This window comes from Pteronotus mesoamericanus, unplaced genomic scaffold (assembly GCF_021234165.1).
Source record: "Pteronotus mesoamericanus isolate MK-2021 breed Mesoamerican mustached bat unplaced genomic scaffold, CSHL_Meso_final contig_557, whole genome shotgun sequence".
NCBI classification, from domain to species: domain Eukaryota; kingdom Metazoa; phylum Chordata; class Mammalia; order Chiroptera; family Mormoopidae; genus Pteronotus; species Pteronotus mesoamericanus.
Window position 1 is genome coordinate 3,343,045 of NW_026555200.1, and position 20,609 is coordinate 3,363,653.

At 41.5% G+C, this 20,609-nt stretch overlaps 1 protein-coding gene across 5 annotated transcripts in view; it reads right to left on the reverse strand.

Annotated features, from left to right (window-relative positions):
* PRDM2 (PR/SET domain 2) overlaps positions 1–20,609 on the reverse strand; it is a 114,660-nt gene that overhangs the window by 68,005 nt on the left and 26,046 nt on the right. For all 5 annotated transcript variants that reach the window (XM_054579712.1, XM_054579716.1, XM_054579713.1 and 2 more), the window contains 3 exons: positions 16,005–16,122; positions 13,646–13,749; positions 5,272–5,424 (listed from right to left, as the gene is read on the reverse strand). In XM_054579712.1, coding sequence (XP_054435687.1) covers positions 5,272–5,424; positions 13,646–13,749; positions 16,005–16,122 — 375 coding nt within the window. The remainder of the gene's footprint in view (positions 1–5,271; positions 5,425–13,645; positions 13,750–16,004; positions 16,123–20,609) is intronic.

Below are 20,609 nucleotides of genomic sequence, written 5' to 3' on the forward strand. Positions count from 1 at the left end.
TTATGATAAAAACACTCAGCAAAGTGGGAATAGAGGGAGCATACCTCACCATAATAAAAGCCATATGCAAGGAATCTACAGTAAACATTACACTCAATGGGAAAAAACTAAAAGCTTTTCCCTTAAGATCGGGAAGAAAACAAGGGTGTCTGCTTTCACCACGTTTATTCGACATAGTACTGCAAATTATAGTCTCAGCAATAAGACAAGAAAAAGAAATAAAAAGCATCCAAATTAGAAAAGGAAGATGTAGAACTGTTCACATATGACGTGATAGCATACACAGAAAACCCTATAGTCTCCACCAAAAAACTACTCGACCTAGTAAGTGAATCTGGCAAAAGAGCAGGATACAAAGTCAGCATTTAGAAATCGATGGCATTTTTGTACACCAACAATAAATATCAGAAAGAGAAACTAGGGGAAAAAATCCCATTAACTATAGCCATGAAAAAAAAAAGTACCTACAAATAAATTAAACCAAGGAGGTAAAAGACCTGTATTCAGAAAACTATAGAACCCTGAAGAAAGAAATTAAGGAAGGTACAAATAAATGAAAGCATATACTATGTTCATAGACTGGAGAATTAACATCATTAAAATGCAATCTATAGATTCAACGCAATTCCTATTAAAATACCAATGGCATATTTCACAGATATAGAACAAACATTTCAAAAATTTATATGGAGCCAAAAAAGACCCTGAATAGCCTCAGCTATTTTGAGAAAGAAGAACAAAGTAGGAGAGATCACAGTACCCGATATCAAACTATATTACAAGGCCACTATAATCAAAGCAGTCTGGTACTGGCATAAGAACAGACACATAGGTCAATGGAACAGAACAGAGAACCCAAAAATGAGCCCATGGCTCTATAGTCAAATAATATTTGACAAGCAGGGCATGAGCATTCAATGGAGTAAAGATGGTCTCTTCAATAAGTGGTGTTGGGAGACCTGGACTGATAATTGCAAAAAAAAAAAAAAAAAGAAAAGAAAAGAAAAGAAAGAAAGAAAGAAAGAAAATAGACCACCAACTTACACTATACACTAGAATAAACTCAAAATGGATGACAGACAAACATAAGTCATGACACCATTAAAGTCCTAGAGGAAAATATAGGCAGAAAAATTTCAGATATCCACATAGCAATATTTTGCTGATATTTTCCTAGAACAAGGAAAATAAAGGAAAAAATAAACAAATGGGACGACATCAAATAAAAAACTTCTGCAAGGCTAAAGAAACCATCATCAAAATGAAAAGGGAACCAACCATATGGGAGACCATATTTGCCAATAAAACACTGGACAGGGTTTGCTCTCTAAAATATGGAAAGAACTCGTAAGACTCAACACCAGGAAGAAAAGTAATCAAATTAAAAAATGGGCAAAGGACCTGAATACACACCAATCCAAGAAGGACACACAGAGGGCCCACAGACATATGAAAAGATGCTCAACATCACTAACCATCAGAGAGATGCAATTAAAACCACAATGAGGTATCACATCACACCTGTCAGAATGGCGATTGTTAATAAATCAACAAGCAACAAGTGCTGGCAAGGATGTGGAGAAAAGGGAACCCTAGTGCACTGTTGCTGGGAATGCAGACTGGTGCAGCCACTGTGGAAAACAGTATGGAATTTCCTCAAAAAACTAAAAATGGAACTGCCTTTGACCCAGCGATTTTGCTGCTAGGAATACACCTTAAGAATACCGAGTCACCAATTCAAAAGAAGTTACGCACCCCTATGTTCACAGCAGTGTTATTTACAATAGCCAAGTGCTAGAAACAGCCTACATGCCCATCAGTAAATGAGTGGGTCAAAAAACTGTGGTACATTTACACAATGGAATACTACACAGCAGAAGGAAAGAATGCTTACCTTTTATGACAGCATGAATGGGACTGGAGAATATTATGCTAAGTGAAATAAGCTAAGCAGTGAAAGATGAATACCATACGATCTCACCTATAAAAGGAATCTAATGAACAAAGTAAACTAACGAACAAAATAGAACCACACGCATGGAAACATGGAACGGACTGAAAGTGACCGTAGGGGATGGGGGGAGGGGTAAAATGGTGGAGAGAAGGGGAAGGAACTAGACAAAGAACACGTATGAATGGTCCCCAGACATGAGCAAGAGTGTGGGAATCGACTGTGGAAGGGAGGTTTGTGGGGGTGGAGGAGGGCAAAGGTGGAAAAACTGGGACAACTGTGATAGAATAACGCTAACAAAATGATTAAAAAATAAGACAAAAAAACTAAAAAGTCCAAACAACCTCTTCTTTCATATATTATATTTTGATGTTTAACAAAAAAATAAACAGAAAGACTTTAAACTTTCCCAACTATTCCTCTGGGTTCTGACAGGCCTTACATAACCAAGCATACTTTCCTGTCTAAATACCAATAAATATAAACTTGGAATTTTAACAGACCCAACAGATAGAGGCAAGGGTTCCAAAAAATACTTCTCACACTAGGTCAAAATAAAATCCTCCAAAATTAACAGAACTCAAAAAGCACATTCATGCTTCTCCTCCCCCGCCCACTCCCCCCCGCCCGCTCCCCTATGTGCCCTTTTAAAAGTCACAGGTCAGAAGCCTCAACTCTCAAATGGGTGAGCTGAACTGAAAGCTAGAACTCGTACCTTCTTCGCCCTTCTGACCGCCCCACCTCACCTAACATGGCCCCTGCCCATCTCACCAGCCTCATTTACTCTTCTTCCCCTAGATCCAGCCACAACTGCCTTTGTTTTAGCCCTTATTTTCTAGCATATTCCTTCTTCGGTATCTTTGTTTCTATGGGGGCCTGTCAGCCAGGACTGCTCTGCTGGCTGAGACCTCGGCGTGGCCGCCACGGCCCAGCCACGGGGGCCACCAGGGCTGCCTTCCCTGGCCCACGGGAGCGGCCGCAGCCCTCCCCCACCCAGGCTCATCACAGGTCGCTGTCTTCAAAGCGTTTACCACGATCTGGAATTGTTCTGATTACTTATTCACTTGCTTATTATCTGCCTTGCCCCCATAAATAGGAAGTTCCATGAGACGGAGATCTTATCTGTTTTGTTCACTACCACAGAAGAATATCTGGTACATACTAGACAACAAATATTTGTTAAACTAATGAAGAGAAGAATGAAGCAGGCTAACAGTTAACATCCAGAAATTTAAAGTTCTTTTTAATCGTATTAAAAACAAACCAGCGTTGGGATTTTCCAGTTATCTGGGTGATAGTTGAGAAGGTGATACAGAGCCCAGAGAAACATCAGTGTAATTCATTTACAAAATCTAACCCACAGAAAGCCTCATCTGTGTTAGATAATCACTAGCAAGAAACCTGAAAGGTCTCGTGCATCCCTGAGCAAACATTAGAGGGCAGGTATGGGGGAAGTCTGCAAAGATCAGAACTACATTACTTCAGATGACGACGGGTAAAAATAACAGCCGCAGTAAAGCTAGTTAACAACTGTGAGTAATTGGGTTGGACAAGGAACGCTTCACAGAACGTTATACACATCATCTTGTTTAATCTTCCCAACAACTGAATGTGTTAAGTTTACTATTACCTCCATTTTTACAGATGAAAAAACTAAGACACATGGAGCTTAATTAATTTCTCACAGTCGCACATCTCGAAGCCAAAACCTGCTCACAAGCAGTCAGCTACAGTCCCCACCCCAACCATGACCCCGTACCACCTCGCCAAAGATAGCAACTATCACTTACCCAGCACTTACTAGGCACTAGAGCTCTACCCATAATCACCTACGAAATCACCAGGATCATCCTATGAAGGTGATCCTGTTATTTTCTGTATCTTACAAATAACCAAACGGAGGCACAGAAAGGCGACTTGCCTAAGGTTACACAGCTGGTGAAGTTACAATGGCGTGCCTTAGTCACACGGCAAGCCAGGGTCCAATCCGCAAGTCAGGCTTCCCAGTTCACTCTCTCAAATACGCACTCCCTTGCTTTTCAGTTTTTCTCAGATTTGCTATCAGAGACAGGCTGATGAAGAAACTTCCCAGTGTCCCAACATCTCCCCGCACCTGCTCTCCCTTGCACCCTCATCTCTGCTCCCCTGACCATCTCAGATCCACCCCCTTGCTGGCCCTTCCCCTCCAACAGGACTCTGCCTCACTGATGCAACCAGGTGGGACTCTCCCTTCAAACTAATCTGAGACACACAATGAATTCTTGAATCCAACTTCAAATTCCAGTATAACAAAACTGTATAGTTACACCTACTAGAAAATCATGCTATTATAATACAGAAGGGAGAAGAGAAAGAAGGTTGTAGATGTTTTAAATGAGAAAGTACAATAAAAATATAGTTCCTACAGGGACTGGAAGCAAGGATGTGGGCACAGATGAGCAGAGGGCAAGCCCAACTGGCTGCAGGCGACAGGGATGTTAAGCAGCCGCGCGCTCCCTCAACGTCCAGAGGCCCTGCCGCTCCCAGGCAGGCAAAGCCGAGCTCGCCACAAAGCTGCCCACCATCTTCAACACTCGCTCAGCTAGACTTTTCCACTCCACAGAAATAATTTTTTTCATGGACTGTCCCCCAAACCATGACATTTTTAATGAAAGTAAGTAAATAAAGAGAAATTCGCCTTACTGCAATTTTAGCAAATGTACCTATTTTAAAAAGCAACAAGCATCTTAACTTTAGAGCCCCAAGACTCCGCCTTCCAGAGCATGTCTGTGCACGATGCATACAGATTTGCGATGCGTACAGATTTGCCTTCGGAGAAAACGTGACAAGGGAGACAGACAGGGGCTTGCTTATTGCAGAAATGCAGCCACACTCAATACTTCCTAATACTGACTTCCCGGAATAGACTTAGTGACCTCTGACCCTACCGCAAACCCTCAGAAAGGATTGTCCTACTCTGTTCATCTCTACGGTGCGCTACCACAGCTCTGGACAGTTTCTTGCAGTTGACTAAATCTGCCCATTAGACAGTTCCTAATGCATTTGTCTTCTTAGCGGGGGAAGTAGCTGCCACATGCTTAACTCATCAGCATCTACAAAAATGCAACATGGGACCACTTCACAGGACTGTCACACTTTTGTGCCCTGATGCACACGCAGCCGTGGCGACTGGACAGTTAAAGGCCAGACCATGATGAACCACTTTTAGACATCATCCTTTCAAAGTCTGCAAAGTTGTCATTGTCAGTCACAACTAAGGACAGCACTTGCAAAAACTGCACACAGAGTAACTAAGAGCAGACTGATTCTAACACTCTTACCTTTAGAGTTTTATAGTAAATGGCCCTGTTGATTTCCAGGGGAAATAAATTTTGCTCTTGTCCTGAGCAAGCCCAGTTCACATAGCGCAGCCAGTTCCCCTTCTCTGGGTCGGTGGCGTCAATGCACATCCATCCCAAATTCGGATAATATACCTCGGGGAGGGAGAGAAAACACCCTTGTTAAAATGGCAGTATCTTTAAAATGTTTCCATTTGCAACTTTTAAGACAATTCTTTTTCGTTATATGTAAATACTCTATAAAGCAGTTCACAGAAACAAAATAAATAAGCAGCAGAGGAAAGAACAATAAAAGATAGAAACTACAATTCAAAACTGCAATCCTCATTAGCTATTTTCCTATCAGTGCTTGTTTGAGCGATTTTTTCCTTCCTAAACTTGAAGAGCTATGGTAAACATGCTGAATGAGCTCCAAATGCTTCACGAATACGTACACAAAGACAAGTGACAGCTCTATTCCCTGAAGACAGAGCTGGAAGAGGGAGCTGGCAGCACCCACACCCCTGGAGCTTGCTGGGTCGCTGCGCATATCGCCCAGCCCTGCAGGCTCCGCAGTTCAGCAGGTCCCTTCCTTGGAGGGCTGACAGGATCTCCAGTGAGTAAGCGGGTAGCGTGGCCCTTCAAGTGGATGACAGGGTATGACGCTTTTGCAAAGCCGGGTCACCCTTAAACCCTTCCGTATCCAGGGCCTGTCACACCTGAGGTGCCAGGGAACGTCCTCTGGGAAACAGCAGTGTCTTTCCAACACAAGACCATGCGCCCCGCCCCTCTTTCAGGAGTCACGTCAAATCTACTGCTGCAGGAAGCTTTCCCCCATCATCCATTCAATTCCTTCTCCCAGCTGCTTCTAGCACTTAACCACCCTTCCTTTTAAAGAAAAGCTACTTAGCAACTATTTTTAACTTTCTCTTTGTACATACGTATTTACATATATACAGGTTTTTCTTTCCCAAAACTAGACCATAAAACCCTTGATTAGGTACTAAAATAAAGTTACAGAATCAATTGGTGACAGACCTATCAAAAACAAAGCAAAGAAAATGAGTCTTTTACATTCTCTTTAGGAAGAAGAAAAGGAACCTCGATGCTCCCGCGTCTTCCCTACACACGCACAGCCGAGACCCATTTCTCCTGGTCTCCCACCCGCACGAAACCCCCACCTTTACTGCAGCCCTCCTCCTGAACAAAGCGACCGCACCCGCTCTCCGCCAGGCCCGTGACTCAGGCTCTGGCTACCAGGGCCAGTGTCCACCTCGCGGGCCACCAGCCGGACTCTCTTCCCCTCGGAGTCGGACGTGAGGCACAACTCTACGTGCTTTCCATATGAGCTCACTTAGCTGTATGCAGCAGCAGGTGCATTATTATCTTTTTATAACATGTCAGTAGCTAGGATCAAAAGTTAAGTAACTCTCCCAACGTCGCCAAATTCATTAGGAGTAAAGATGGGCTTACCCTCAGATCTTCTTGACCTCTACTCACCGGCCCCTTCACTAACCACCTGAGTTAAAACTGCAAATCCTTCTCTTCCCATCAGCAGCCCAGCCATCCCCCCAATTTATTTTTCTTCAGAGCACTTATGCTCTTTTAAAGTATGGGATCATCTACTTACTTCTTTTACTCAGTGCCTGTCTCCCCACAGCCAAGAATTCGCTCCCAGAGAAGGCATTTTAGCCTTCCCATTCCCTGCAGCACCTACAACACCTTGACCAGTGCCTGGCAAAGAGTAAGCTCTCAATGGATAACTATGGGGTGGATGAAACAATAGCATTACACACAAGAGTGTAACTGCCATCATTTACTGAGCACCTACTATGTGACAGGAACCATGCTAGCAGGTGCGCTGCGGTTAGTTTACTTAATCATCGCAAGTGCCAGGAGATTATTCTCACTATTCTCACTATAAGCACCCTCAGTGAGTTGACTCAAAAACTAGCTGTTACTAAAACACCCATCTGCGCCCTTCTAAAGAGAGGCTGCCCACGTCACCCACACATACCCCCCCCTTAAAACAAAGAGAAAGAGTGGCCCCCAAATGGTAGGTTATGAAGAGAGAGCATCACAGTGCAAAACGGAAAGTTAAACTTTACACGCCAAAATATCATAAGCTGCTCTACGTAAAAATGTTTGAGAGATATTTTTGGCATGTTTGTCAGCATGGTAAAAAGGGAATAGTTGGTCTTTTAACATTGTCAGTCTGTTTTACTTTTTACTAAATTCAAGATGGAAGTCTTGATTTTGCTTTATTGATTTTAGAGAGAGAGGGGAAGGGGACCAGAAGGAGAGAAGGGAGGGAGGGAGAAGAAGGGAAAGAAATGCGTCTATGTACAATTACTCTCTTAGTTGGTCAAACCTTGGTTTCCAATTAATTCCGGGTGGTGGAGAGGCAGTGGAGACCAACTAGAATCTCTCCTCTTCAGACAAAGACAATGCAAAGGCAGGTGAAACTCCCACCACCAGCTCAAACTCCATAGAGGATATGTAACAAATCTATTTCCACATCTTTATGATAACCAAGAAACACTCAGCTGATTTGATCCAAAGGAGAAATGTTCCATGTAATCAATAATTTTTTGCGATCCAATTTATAAAACAGTCCCTTTTAACAAAGCAAAAGTACCTGACTATATACTAGGTATTATGAAACTATTTTGACAAGGTAACTTTCAAATGGAAATTCCCTATTTAGGAAGAAAGAACTGAAGGAAAGGAAGCACCTCTATGTCAAGCACTGGACTAGATGCTTTATGTGTTATTTCATTATATTTAACTTTTACAAGAACCCTATGAAATATTATTAAATCCCTTTCATGTAGGAGGACACCAGGGAACGTTGGTAATTGTACTAGAATACTGAAGTCACTGAACATCAGAGCCAGGATTCAAACCTGGCTCCCTTATTCACGCCTACTTTTGTTTTGGCTCCTTCCAAAGCCTCGTACCCCGCTCACCCTTCCCGAGGTTACCCAGGCCTGACCTCCTTTCTGCTCTGCTATCAAACACAGACTATTAATTCTGTAAAACAGAACAGAATTTTCATACCGCCCAATTCAATTTCCACTCAATTTAATCCAGTCATTTCAAAAGTCATAAAATTATCTAAATTCAAAATTTAGTACACACTCCAATTTAAAAACACATTCAAAAGTAAATACTCATGACACACAGAGAAAGGTTTGCAAAGAACAAAGTGTTAAACATAACTGTCCTTAGGGGTTGGGAATGAGGGTTTTAACTTACATCCTTCCTTATTATTTGCATGTTATATTGTATATATAAATTCAAATTTGTAAAATAAAAGAGTAATTCTCATTCAATTCACGCAAATGTGCCACCATTTGAACCCTGAACTGTCTGCCTCCAAGGCCCTGACCCAACCTCACTGGCAGGAACCAATTTACTTTGACAGAAACCACTCCCCCGAATTAGGAAGGGTGATTAAGACACCTCTCCACGCTGCACAGTCTCGTGCTGAGGCAAGGCTTTCATTCACCCAGACCAGCCGCCCCCAGTCAGAGTCTGCGGTAAGGAAGCCACTCCGCGGGCGGGTGGTCTCAGGCTGCCCCTCCCACTACCGCTCTAACACATTCAGGGTGGAGACGGGCCCTCTCCTGGGGTCCGAGCTCCAGTCTAGCGGCTCTAGTTTGTCATACTGTCGGAGGCTCCTTTTCATCTTGATTTCTCTGGGGATTTAGCTTGTGAATTTCCAACATTATGATCTACATGCTATTTCCCACTTTCCCTGTCTGCTCCCGGAGACAGACAACACCTAATTATATTTCCGTCCGTGTAGACTGTCAAAAGGACTCCAGGGGAGACAGCAGCTTCACTTCTCCACTGGCACGCCCAGCACAGCATTCCTTCACCTCCAATGCGGCCCCTGAGTGAGTAACTCAAAGCATTCAGAAGGCAATTTCAGGATTCCTCCCCCGAAAGTATTCTTACTTTTTGGTTCAAAATACAGCCCATACAATAGAAGAGAAAAAATTCTAAGCAAAAACGAAACATCGATAATCTTTTAAAAAGTAATCAACTACCCCAAAAAATGTTTTTATCCTCTACGTGATAATTAAAGTGTTTTTCTCTGATGTTCAGGTACCATGAATATTTACTGAGCCAGCAACATCCATGTCAAGTAATTTCATATACATCATCTAACTTGTAGCCAAACAACTCCACAAGGAGCTTGTTACCCTAATTTAAAAGTGACAATAAAAAAATTCTTTTAAAAATTACATTAAGGTCTTCTCATTACACAGATAAAATTTCTCCATCAATTTTAGTTGAAATGCAATACTACCTCTTCTCTCTATCCTCCTGACTTAAAATTTGTTGCCTGAATGAAAATACGCAAACAGAAACAGTGAATTACCAGTGTTCATCTATAACAATGGGGAAAACCTACTTAAAAGATTAACAATATCAGGTTTTAAAAAGCTGGGAAGAAATGTGCACTCATGACATTTTTACCAGACAAGTCAGCTAGTATGTATACAGAGTTCATTCCATACTTTGAAGAACTGTTATTATCCTGAAAAAATTAAACTATTTAAATGTTCAACTGGTTAAACAGTGGAAGGTACAACAGAATTTTAAGCAGCATTAAGAAATAATAATGTAGCCCTGGCCTGTGTGGCTCAGCTGGTTAGAGCGTCATCCCATAACCAAAAAGTTGCGGGTTCGATTTTCAGTCAGGGCACATGCTTAGGTTTCAGGTTCAATTCCTGCTCCAGGCACATACGGGAGGCAACCAATCGATGCTTCTCTCTCGCATCGATGTTTCTCTTGGTCCCTTCCTCTCTCCCTGCCTCTATAAAAGCAATGAAAAAATGTCCTCAGGTGAGGATAAAATTTTTTTAAAGAAACGATGCATAAGTAAAACCAAAAAAACATTAGAAAGAAATTATGTGTAAGTAAAAACACAAAAACATTAGAATGCACAATACCAAGAATGAGCCCGCATGTAAACTATGGACGTGAGTGATAATGATGTGTCAATGCAGGCTCATCGATTGTGACAACGGTACTGCTCCGGGACAGGATGCTGGCGGGAAGTGGGGGAGGCTGTGTGTATGCAGAAGGCGGGGGCGGGGGGGGGGGGATGTTTTTAAAGGATCTCTGTACTTTCTGCTGTGAACCTAAAACTGCTCGAAAAAATAAAGTACTTAAAAAAAAGACATTAAAAACAATTCATAGGCAAACATTCCAAAAGTTCTGCTCCCCAGAAGCCACTTGAGCCCCACCGAGGTAGCTGAAAGGCTGTCAGGGCAGCTGCATTAGAATACTGGCGAGTGCTCCGCGCTGCGGGCAGCAGGGGAGGTGTTCCTCACGTGAAGGCCAGCATTTCAGGGGGCCAGCAGCTCCCCCCAGAAACTGAGCAAAGAATGCTCTTCTCTTCGGAGAACCTCACTGGGTTTTTCTCCATTCACCCTGAGGACACGCTACTGTTTTTCTCCATTATTTCTCACATAATAAAATGTTTTCAGTCAGAGCTTAGCGGACTTAGGATTGCGCTGGATAACCACGGGCTCAAGAAAAGCGATCCAACCCTGCCTTTGAGTGGCTCTGCAATGGGGTTCTAGCTGGGGCAAAAGACCAGGCTGCCAGCAGAGAAGCTGTGCCAAAGGGCTTTAACTGAAGAACAAATGCCAAGATGGGATTTTAATGATAAGCAGCTTCTGTTACATTAATAAGAGGCGCTCTGATGCAAGTCTGAGAGTAAGACCAAGGTTGGAATAAATAAATGGGGAAAATACTAAATTTTACCTGGATTCTTATTTTCTTCTTTACAAATACATAATAAATACATTATAATTTATGCTCCTTGTACTCTTTCAAATGCTATTTCTTCATATACTGTATATTCAAAAGGCTTAAAGGTTTCTGTATGGAATATACCGTGTAGTTGGTACTATCTAAATGACATCCAGATTTTTCTTTTTTATTGAATTTATTAAGGTGACAGTGGTTAATAAAATTATATAGATTTCAGATGTACAGTTCTCTCATCCATCATCTGTATATTGTACTGTGTGTTCACCACCCCAAGCTGAGTCTCCATCCATCATCATTTAGCCCCCCTTTCCCCTCTCCTGTTCCCCCCACCCCCCTTTCCCCTCGTTTTGGCAACCACCATATTGTTCTGTGTCTGTAAACTGTGTGTGTGTGTACACATACATACATACATAGATTACATATACATATACATATACATATACATATACATACATACATTATATATACACACACACATATATATACGCTTCGTCCCTTCACCATTTCACCCAGCCCTGCAACCTCCCCCCGGATTTTTTTCTATTTTAAACTGCAGGAAGGAAAAGACAGCCCTGATCAAAACTGGATTTTTAAACCTGACCCCAAGGTCTGACACTGCCGTGAGGAGTCACAAACTGTGACAGCATCTAAGCAGAAGTATCTTAAGTTAACAATGGAATGGTAACAGGTTTACAGGGGAAATCGAATCCCTAATATGCCGTGGCTCCAAATCACAATTTTCATCGAGCTACTATGAATTCATGCTCTGTATGAATTTCAATGCAAATGACGCTTAATGGACAAAAGGCACCATTAATAATCTACACAAGATGCCCAACAATGTCAAACTGCTACGCTGGGTAAAACAGGCAGCATAAGCTTGGCTTTGGTATTAGTGGCACTTGGTCAAGCGTAGCATTCTACAGCCAGAGCCGGAGCGTACAGTCCCTGGGTCCCTGACGTTATCCTCACTCAGGCGACCGCTAACTTGAAAGAGCGTATTTGTTAAGTTTCCTTTGGAAATTTCAAAAATTAAAAATAAAGTTTGGAGCATAATTTTGTAGTCAACACATTTGTAATCACTCAGGGTAAAAGCTTTTACTGGCTGGGCTGCTTTTCTACAAATACAAATATAGCGCGCTCTTACCTCAAAAGCGGTGAAATAGCACAATGTGATCGTCTCTGGGTAAATCCTCATTTCCTAAAATCCCGCGGGTTAATTGTCATTAGATTTATTATAAGGGATCAGCAACAAAGAAACTCAAAATTACTGGCAGAAACTGTCAGAATTTTCAAGTTAGGAAACGCTGCTGCCCTGACCAGTGGGGCCCAGAGGGTTGTCTGCTGTCCCGCAGACCAAAAAGTCGCAGGTTGATTCCGGGCCAGGGCCCGCGCCCGGCCTGCAGGCCGGTCCCAGGCCAGGGACGTGCGAGAGGCAACCAATCGGTGTTTCTCCCCCACGTCGGTGTTCCTCTCCCACGTGGATGTTTCCCTCTCTCTCTCTCTCTTTCTCCCTTCCCCTCTCTCTAAAAATAAATAAAATCTTTTAAAAAACACACACACTGTTTATGGCATTGAGAAGAAGAGCAATAAACTTCAAACGTACAAATGCCACAGAACTTCTTGATGGAAAGTGTCCAGACATTTCCTACGCATATTTTACTTTTAGGCTTTTATATGCTTACATATGAAACAGATGTGACTCAATTTAAGACAATCTGACAGGAATGCTTTTCCTCACCAATGAAAAACTTCGCTTCGAGAAGGAGTCACACCACAGAGTTCCTGAGGAGCACAGGGAGCTCCCGGGGGCACCTGATCGAAACTAAATGCCACATAAACGGTCCACTCGCATGCAGCTCTCCAAGAAACAACAGCAACATTTTATCTTCACGTTTATCTTAATATTTCTTTATTCTCTACATTTTAAAATTGAGCCAAACTTTTGGCTAAAACTTTTAGCCCAAGTCACAAAGCTAAACGGTGCCAGCTCTGGACTGAGGCCACTCTCCACGTGTCCCCACAGGGCACAGTGGCTCACCTCTGTTCTTAACCACCTCACCTCCACACGGAGGGTGCTCGTGTTCTGCTCTGTCTCCCAATGTGGTTGCGAGAACATGGAAGGAACCGAATAGAAGCCTTTTGAAAAGTTCAAAGAGCTATATAAATGTGCCATGTGCTAAATATATTCAACTCTGAATATTCCAACAACAACACAAAGATTTCTAAACTACAGAGAAGACCCTATCAGTGTGGCCACCATGAGGTGTCTTTTATGGTGTCTTATCTGGAAGCCTATAAAGTGACAGATGAAAGTCCTGGCTGCAAAGCAAATAACCTGAACAAGGCGGAATAAAGAGTGGATTTGACATTTATTGTTGAGGATGGCCACGAAGTCTCAAAATACAAATGTAAACAGTGATCTGTATCCAAGGAAACACATTTTCTCCTTAATAAAAACACTATTGACTTTAAAGGACACATTAAAATTATTTTTTAATTTCAAATGTCAAATCCTAAGGTAACAGAATTTTTTTTCATCATATAGAACTCTGATAAACAAAGAACCAGAATTCTTTCTTACCTCCCACATGTACACATTATTCTTAACCTGAGATCTTTTTTTCTTATCACCAACAAATGGTCCAAACTTTTTGCCTTTTAAAATTGGTTTAGTGGCCCAGACACCTAGAAAATAAAACCAATATTTTTAAAATGTATGCAGTTAAAGATTAAAGCACTAGCACTCTTCTTTCTCTAGAGCATGCCCACACCTTCCTCCCCTCTTTCCTTGGGCGCATTTCCTTTCCTTCCTTTCTTCTAAGCTCCAAAGGCCCTTCCTTTGCCTCTGTAACTTGTTTCCTTAGCCCACGCAGCCCAGCTGGCTCACTCCTTCTGCCTCTGTGAGTTTCTTTCTAAAAGGCTAAATATACTTCTTCCACCAGAGTTCTTGGCTCTGAATCCCCTCTTTGCCAAACTCAAGAACCTCCATCTAACACTCCCACTAACATCTGGTGCTGTGATTCAGACTGTCTTATCACCCTTCGTGGTTTGGAAAGAAACGACTAAAGCACTAAAATCAACTTAATTTCACAAAATATTGAGTTGGCCAAAAAGTCCACTTAGTTTTTCCTATAAAATAAAAGAAAGATACATTTTTCATTTTCACCAATAACTTTATTGATTTGGGTATTCTGAGTATGTCGGATATCTCCCATGTGGTATAACGTTGACTATTCTCAATTAATGTCTCAATTTGATCACTATCAACTTCAACTGGTCTACCTGACTGTGGACACTGTCCAATGAGAAATCTCCAGAACAAAACTTCGCAAACCACTTTTGACATGTTCAATAAGTCACAGCACCTTCTCTATGCACTGCACAAACCACTTTTTACATTTCGGTTGCATTTTTACCTTTCTTGAAATAATAAAGCATAATATCCTGAAAATGTTGTATATTTTCTTCCATCTCAATATTTAAATTGCTACACAAAAAGTCACCAATTTTGATAAGGTTTTTTTTTTTAAATGCACAATGATATGACAGCTGTCACAATAAACTCTAACAAAATTGTTTCAAATGAAGTTAAAGGCAACTAAGCACTACTAGAGCCATCTTATGGGAGACAAACGAACTTTTCAGCCAACCCAACAGTTAAAAGGTTAGACAGCCTAAAAGCAAGATAATGTTAAATCAACTAAGATCAAGTGACATCAAATTAAAACAAATCTTCGATGGGCATTTTTATTTTTCTTCTTTATATCTTCTGTATTTCCAAATAGTCTGTAAAGAACCTGTATTGTTTTATAATGGGAAAGCATGTTTTATGTTTGCTTGCTTTTAATTTTTACATGTAAAATTAGACAGACATTATAGTCACTAATGCTTGGAGACTAGCACAATCACAATTATAGAGAAAAAATACTGTCATGTAGTGAAACTACAAATACCTTTTAAACTCTTCTTTCTACTTTTCTACAGATTTCAAGTATCTCCAATAAACATGAGCTACTTTTATAAAGGGTTAGAAATTATTTCTTTTTAATAAATATTTTTGAAGTTTGCTCAAAGTGCAAACTCTCCTCTCCTCTCCTCTCTCACTAAGTTTCCTAAAACCCTGGCTCCTAGGACAACTCACTTTGCAGAGTTTCAAAGAACCAAGACCTACACTGCTCTGTGGTATTCTTCGGGGTGTTTCTATTTCCTCTGCACTGACCGTAAGGCAAACAGACGAGACAAAGCAGAAGTGGCTAAAAAGGCAGGAGACCACCCCGGGTCAAGGGGACCAGCGCCCAGCAGTGACTCTCACTAACCACATCACTCTGAATGGGTTCCCTTGTCTTCTGGCCTCCGTTTCTTCACGTACACGAGGGTGGCGTCTCAGCCAGCCACGCTGAGTCAGCATGTACGAACTCCCCTTTTCTGTGAGTCTGCTATGAATCCCGTTTGATAACATAGCTAATAGTTAGTGGAACTCTAAAATCGAACGCTTTCATGTGAATGAATGATACAATTTAAATGCTCACAAGTACCTCACTGAATAATTTTCAATGAGAATTAGAAAAAGCATTTATTAGAAATTTATTCACACACACATATATAAATTGGAATACCAGAAGTACATATTTTTAAAAGGAAATAGGATATAAATATGATATATCTCAAGACTGTATTTTGATTTTTTATCATTTACTTCCTTAGCCTCCTGACTAAAGATTAGGACACAAAAACAAGACCAAAGACACAAAAGCTTGCCTTGCACTAAACAAGCCACCCTGGCCTGAAGCATGCGCGCACACCCAGGCTGTCATTCATTCAAACATCCACTGAGGCCCACAGAGCGTCAGCCGCTGAGGACAGGAAGATAAGTAAGACAGGCAGGCACTCAGCTCCCCACCTTAAACATCCCCCAGCCCCCCTCTGACCCTCGCACTCACCAATCCGAGTCTTGTCCACAGCAGAGGGGGAGAGCCTCACTTCCTCCGGAAGTCCTCGAAACACATGTTCAGGTACCTCGGCCAGGGTCTCCGCGGCTGCCACAGGCTCAGCGGCGTTCTGCAAGTAAAGAAACAGAGGGTAATGGCAAAATGAAGAAAACCCAGTGAGCGTTTTTTGTTGTTTTTTTTTTTCTGGTTCAATAAGCTAACATATTGCAAACAAGTAACTGAAAGCTGAAACTGGCAAGCCAGACCAAGACAGTGATGTCAAGCATTTCAAGAGTTGCTTTGATGCTTGTTTTTGAGTGTCCAAAGGAAACCACTGACCTTCAAGCATGTCCCTGTTAATCTGTTTTGTTCCAGCCACCTGTAGCCATTTTCAAAATATGTACATCTCTGTTATCATGCTGCTTTAAACTCCCAGAGAATCTGGCAGTGCAAGCTTGAAGGCTTCCATCAGTATTTTCGAACATTTAAAAACTCACAAGCACCACTCGCCACGTAAACGAACCCTTTCGGCACATGCTGTGAAGGCCACAGCGGGCAGCCAGCCCGGATCCATGCTTCTATTCTCCAGAAGCAGCGCCCCGGTCGGGGCCTGCGCTAGGCCAAGCGAGGGCACAACACCACATTCGAGGGAAGTGGGACCCCTCTGGACAACAGTGCTTTACCCATGTCTACCAAGTCGCCCCAATATCAACATCTCTAAGAAATACAGGATTTTATACAACTACTAACCAAAGCTGATGCTAAAATTCACTGTAATCTTAAGAAATAAGATTACTACTGCTTATGTATATAATGGGATAAAGGGGGGAGACTTGAGCCAACTGGTAAAACATGACTGTTATTTTAAAAATAACTCAAATCAAAGGAAAATCAAGCGTCTATTAACTGGGACCACATGTACCCTAAAGAACTGAAGTGTTCATCATGACACCGAAGAATGATGGGTTTTGTAGTCGGTGTGTTTTTTATTTCACTGCAAAGGGAAACATTTCTCAAGGACTTTCAAAGAAACCAATGTAGGCAAAAAAGCAAACTCTAAGCTAAAAAGATTAATTTTCCCACAAGAATCAAGTTCTTGTCGTTTTTAAGGATGTTCTGTGCCAAGAAAAGAATATCATCCAAATTTGAGTACTCCCAGCATTTCAATTAAAGTGTGTATATATATATATATATATATATATATATATATATATACTTTACCAGGAGAAACAAATCCCACAGCAATGAGCAAGCCGTTATGAAGGCCTCCCAGGCCTGCTTTGAGTCGGAATGTGCAAAAGCAGGCGCCTGCTGACCTGGGTTCGTGCCCTGGACGGGGCAGAGTGCAGGTGCATGCGCCTCAGGAGCACCAATGCTTCCATCCTGCCTGATGTACTCTTTGCTCCCGACAATATCACCACACACGGGTGCCTTCCAAATCGCAGGGATATCAAAACTGCCCCAGAAAATTACCTTCTGGTATTTTTAATGAGCTAAAGTCTAAAATTGCTCACTTCTAAATATAGAGCCTCCTTTTGTTAAAATTTTAATCTATAAACTAGAATTTTAGAAATGTGACTCCTTTTTTTTCCCAAAGGGAGAAAGGTATTAAATTGGTAGTTGGTACCCTAGGCTATCTAATCATCATTTTTTAACCCTGATAAATTAAGCGGCATGAACAAGTACTAGCCAGAGTTATGGCTCCGACCAGCACGTGGCCATTTAGCAGAGGGAAGTCTTTCTCCTCTTTTTCAGATGAGATCACAGACGAAGATTTTAAGGAATCTGACACCAGTTCATCCCCCTGGGAGCTCTGAAAACACAGTGCCAGCGAACCTAGATGGATACTTCCAGGCACTATCACAGTACCACTGACCACAGCTTAACAGCGCTCAGAACCTCCCGGGGCCTCCTGCAAGGCACTGCGCTCGCCATCTTACACGCCTGAGACAGGCTCCTCCCAGCAGGCCACGGGCAGGGGCTGTCAGTGCCTCCTCCCAGACACCCCTACGGCACCCCACACACACAGATGGGAAGGGGCCTAAGGAAATTAAGTTGCTCAGGGCCAGAATTTGAACCTTTGTCCGTCTCGCTCCAGAGCCCAAGCTCACAACCACTGTGATAGTTCCCGTTAAGATTCTGCTAGATAAGGTCTGAGGCTCTAATGTAAAACACTGTGCCTAGAGTCGATAATAACTGTTAAAAATGAAATTTCCTAAGAGAGTAAAACTTAAATGTTCTTGCCAGAAGAAAGGTAAATATGAGAGGCGATGGACATGTTAATTAACTAGATGGTGGAGATCCTTTCACAATGTATATCAAATCACTACAATATATACTTTGATTTAATCTTTACCAAGTATTTCTTTCCATTACCATTTAGCTCCCGTATACTCACCTCCCCCCGGCAACCATCACCCTGTTGTCCATGTCCATGGGTCCTTTTTCCTTTTTGCCCCTCCCCCCAGCTGTCATCCTAGTCTTTCTTCATCTACGAGTCTGTCCCCATTTTCCTTGTTAGTTCAGTTTGTTCATTAGATTCCACATATGAGTGAAATTATATGGTGTTTGTCTTTCACTGACTAGCTTATGTTCTCCAGGTCCATCCACACTGTTGCAAAGGATAAAATTTTCTTCTTTTTTACAGCCAAGTAGTATTCCATTGTGTAAATGTCCCACAGTTGTTTTATCTACTCATCTACTGATGGACACTTGGGCTGCTTCCATATCTTGGCAATTGTAAATAACACTGCAATGAACATAAGGGTGCTGATGTTCTTTCGAACTAGTATTTTGGGTTCCTCCGGATATATTCCCAGAAGTGAGATCGCTGGGTCAAAAGGCAGATTCAATTTTAATTTTTTGAGGTATCGCCACACTGCTTTCCACAGTGGCTAAACCAGTCTGCATTCCCACCAGCACACAAAGGTTGCCCTTTCTCCACATCCTCACCAGCATTTGTTGTTTGTTGATTTATTGATAGCCATTCTGACAGGTGTGAGATGATTTCTCATTGTGGTTTTAATTTGCATTTCTCTGGTGATCAGTGATGTTGAGCATCTTTTCATATGTCTATTGGCCATCTGTCCTCTCTGGGTAAGTGTCTATTCCAGTCCTTTGTCCATTTTTTTAATTGGGTTGTTTGCTTTTTTTGGTGTTGAATTTTTTAAGTTCCTTGTAAATTTTGGATATTAACCCTTTATCAGATGTATCTGCGAATATATTCTCCAAGTCTGTCTGCTTTTTAAATTTGCTGTTGATTTCCTTTGCTGTTCCAAAACTTTTTAGTTTGATGTAGTCCCATTTGTTTATTTTTTCTTTTGTTTCCCTTGCCTGTGGAGCTCTATTTCATAAAATATTGCTACAAGCAATGTCTGAGATTATGCTGCCTATGTTTTATTCTAGGATTTTTATGGCTTGGGGTCTAACATTAAGTATTTGATCCATAATGAATTTATTCTTGTGTGTGATGTAAGAAGGCGGTCTAGTTTCATTTTTCTGTAACATATCTGTCCAATTTTCCCAAACACTATTTATTGAATAAACTATCTTTAGTCTACTGTATGTGCTTGCTTCCTTTCATTGACCATGAATGTGTGGGTTTATTTCTGGGTGCTCCTTTCTGCTCTGTTGATCCATGTGTCTGTTTCTATGCCGGTACCAGGCTGTTTGACTACTATGGCCTATAGTAGTTTGACATTAGGTAGCAAGATTCCTCCGACTCCATTCTTCTCAGGATGGCTGCTGCTATGTGGGGCCTTTTGTGGTTCCATATAAATTTTTGAAATACTTGTTCTAGTTCTGAGAAATACATCATTGGAATCTTGATAGGAACTGCACTGAATCTATAGTTTGCTTTGGGTAATATGGACATTTTACTGATGTTAATTGTTCATATCCATGAACATGGTATGTGCTTTCACTTATTTGTCTTCTTTAGTTTCTTTCTTCAGTGTCTTATAATTTTCTGAGTACAGGTCTTTTGCATCTTTGGTTAGGCATATTCCTAGGTATTTTATTCTTTCTGTAGCTATTGTGAACGGGACTATTTTCTTAATTTCCCTTTCTGTTAGTCTGTTACTGGCATATAAAAATGCAACTGATTTCTGGATATTAATTTTGTACCCTGCTACTTTGCTGAATTCATTGATCAGTTCTAGTAGCTTCTTGGTAAAATCTCTGGGGTTCTGTACGTGTAGAATCATGTCATCTGCCTATAATGACATTTTTTTAACTTCTTCCTTTCCAACCTGGATGCCTTTTATTTCTTCCTCTTGTCTGATTGCTGAGGCTAGGACTCCTACTATGTTGACTAAGAGAGGTGAAAGCAGTGGAGGGATTGAGCAAAGGAAAAAGGACTCATGGACATGGACAACAATGTGGTGATTGCTGGCGCCATGAGGGTAAAAGGGGACTAAATGGTAATGGAAAAAATACAATAAAGATTCAATTAAAATACAGAAAATAAATACAGCTCAAAAATAACATAAATATCTTACAGATTTGTCAATTATACCTCAATAAACCAGAAAAACAAAACAAAACAAAAAAAGATTCTGTTGGAATGTAATCTAAGAACCTCTGCTCTAAAACCTCCAAACGTCTGTGGAAATGTTG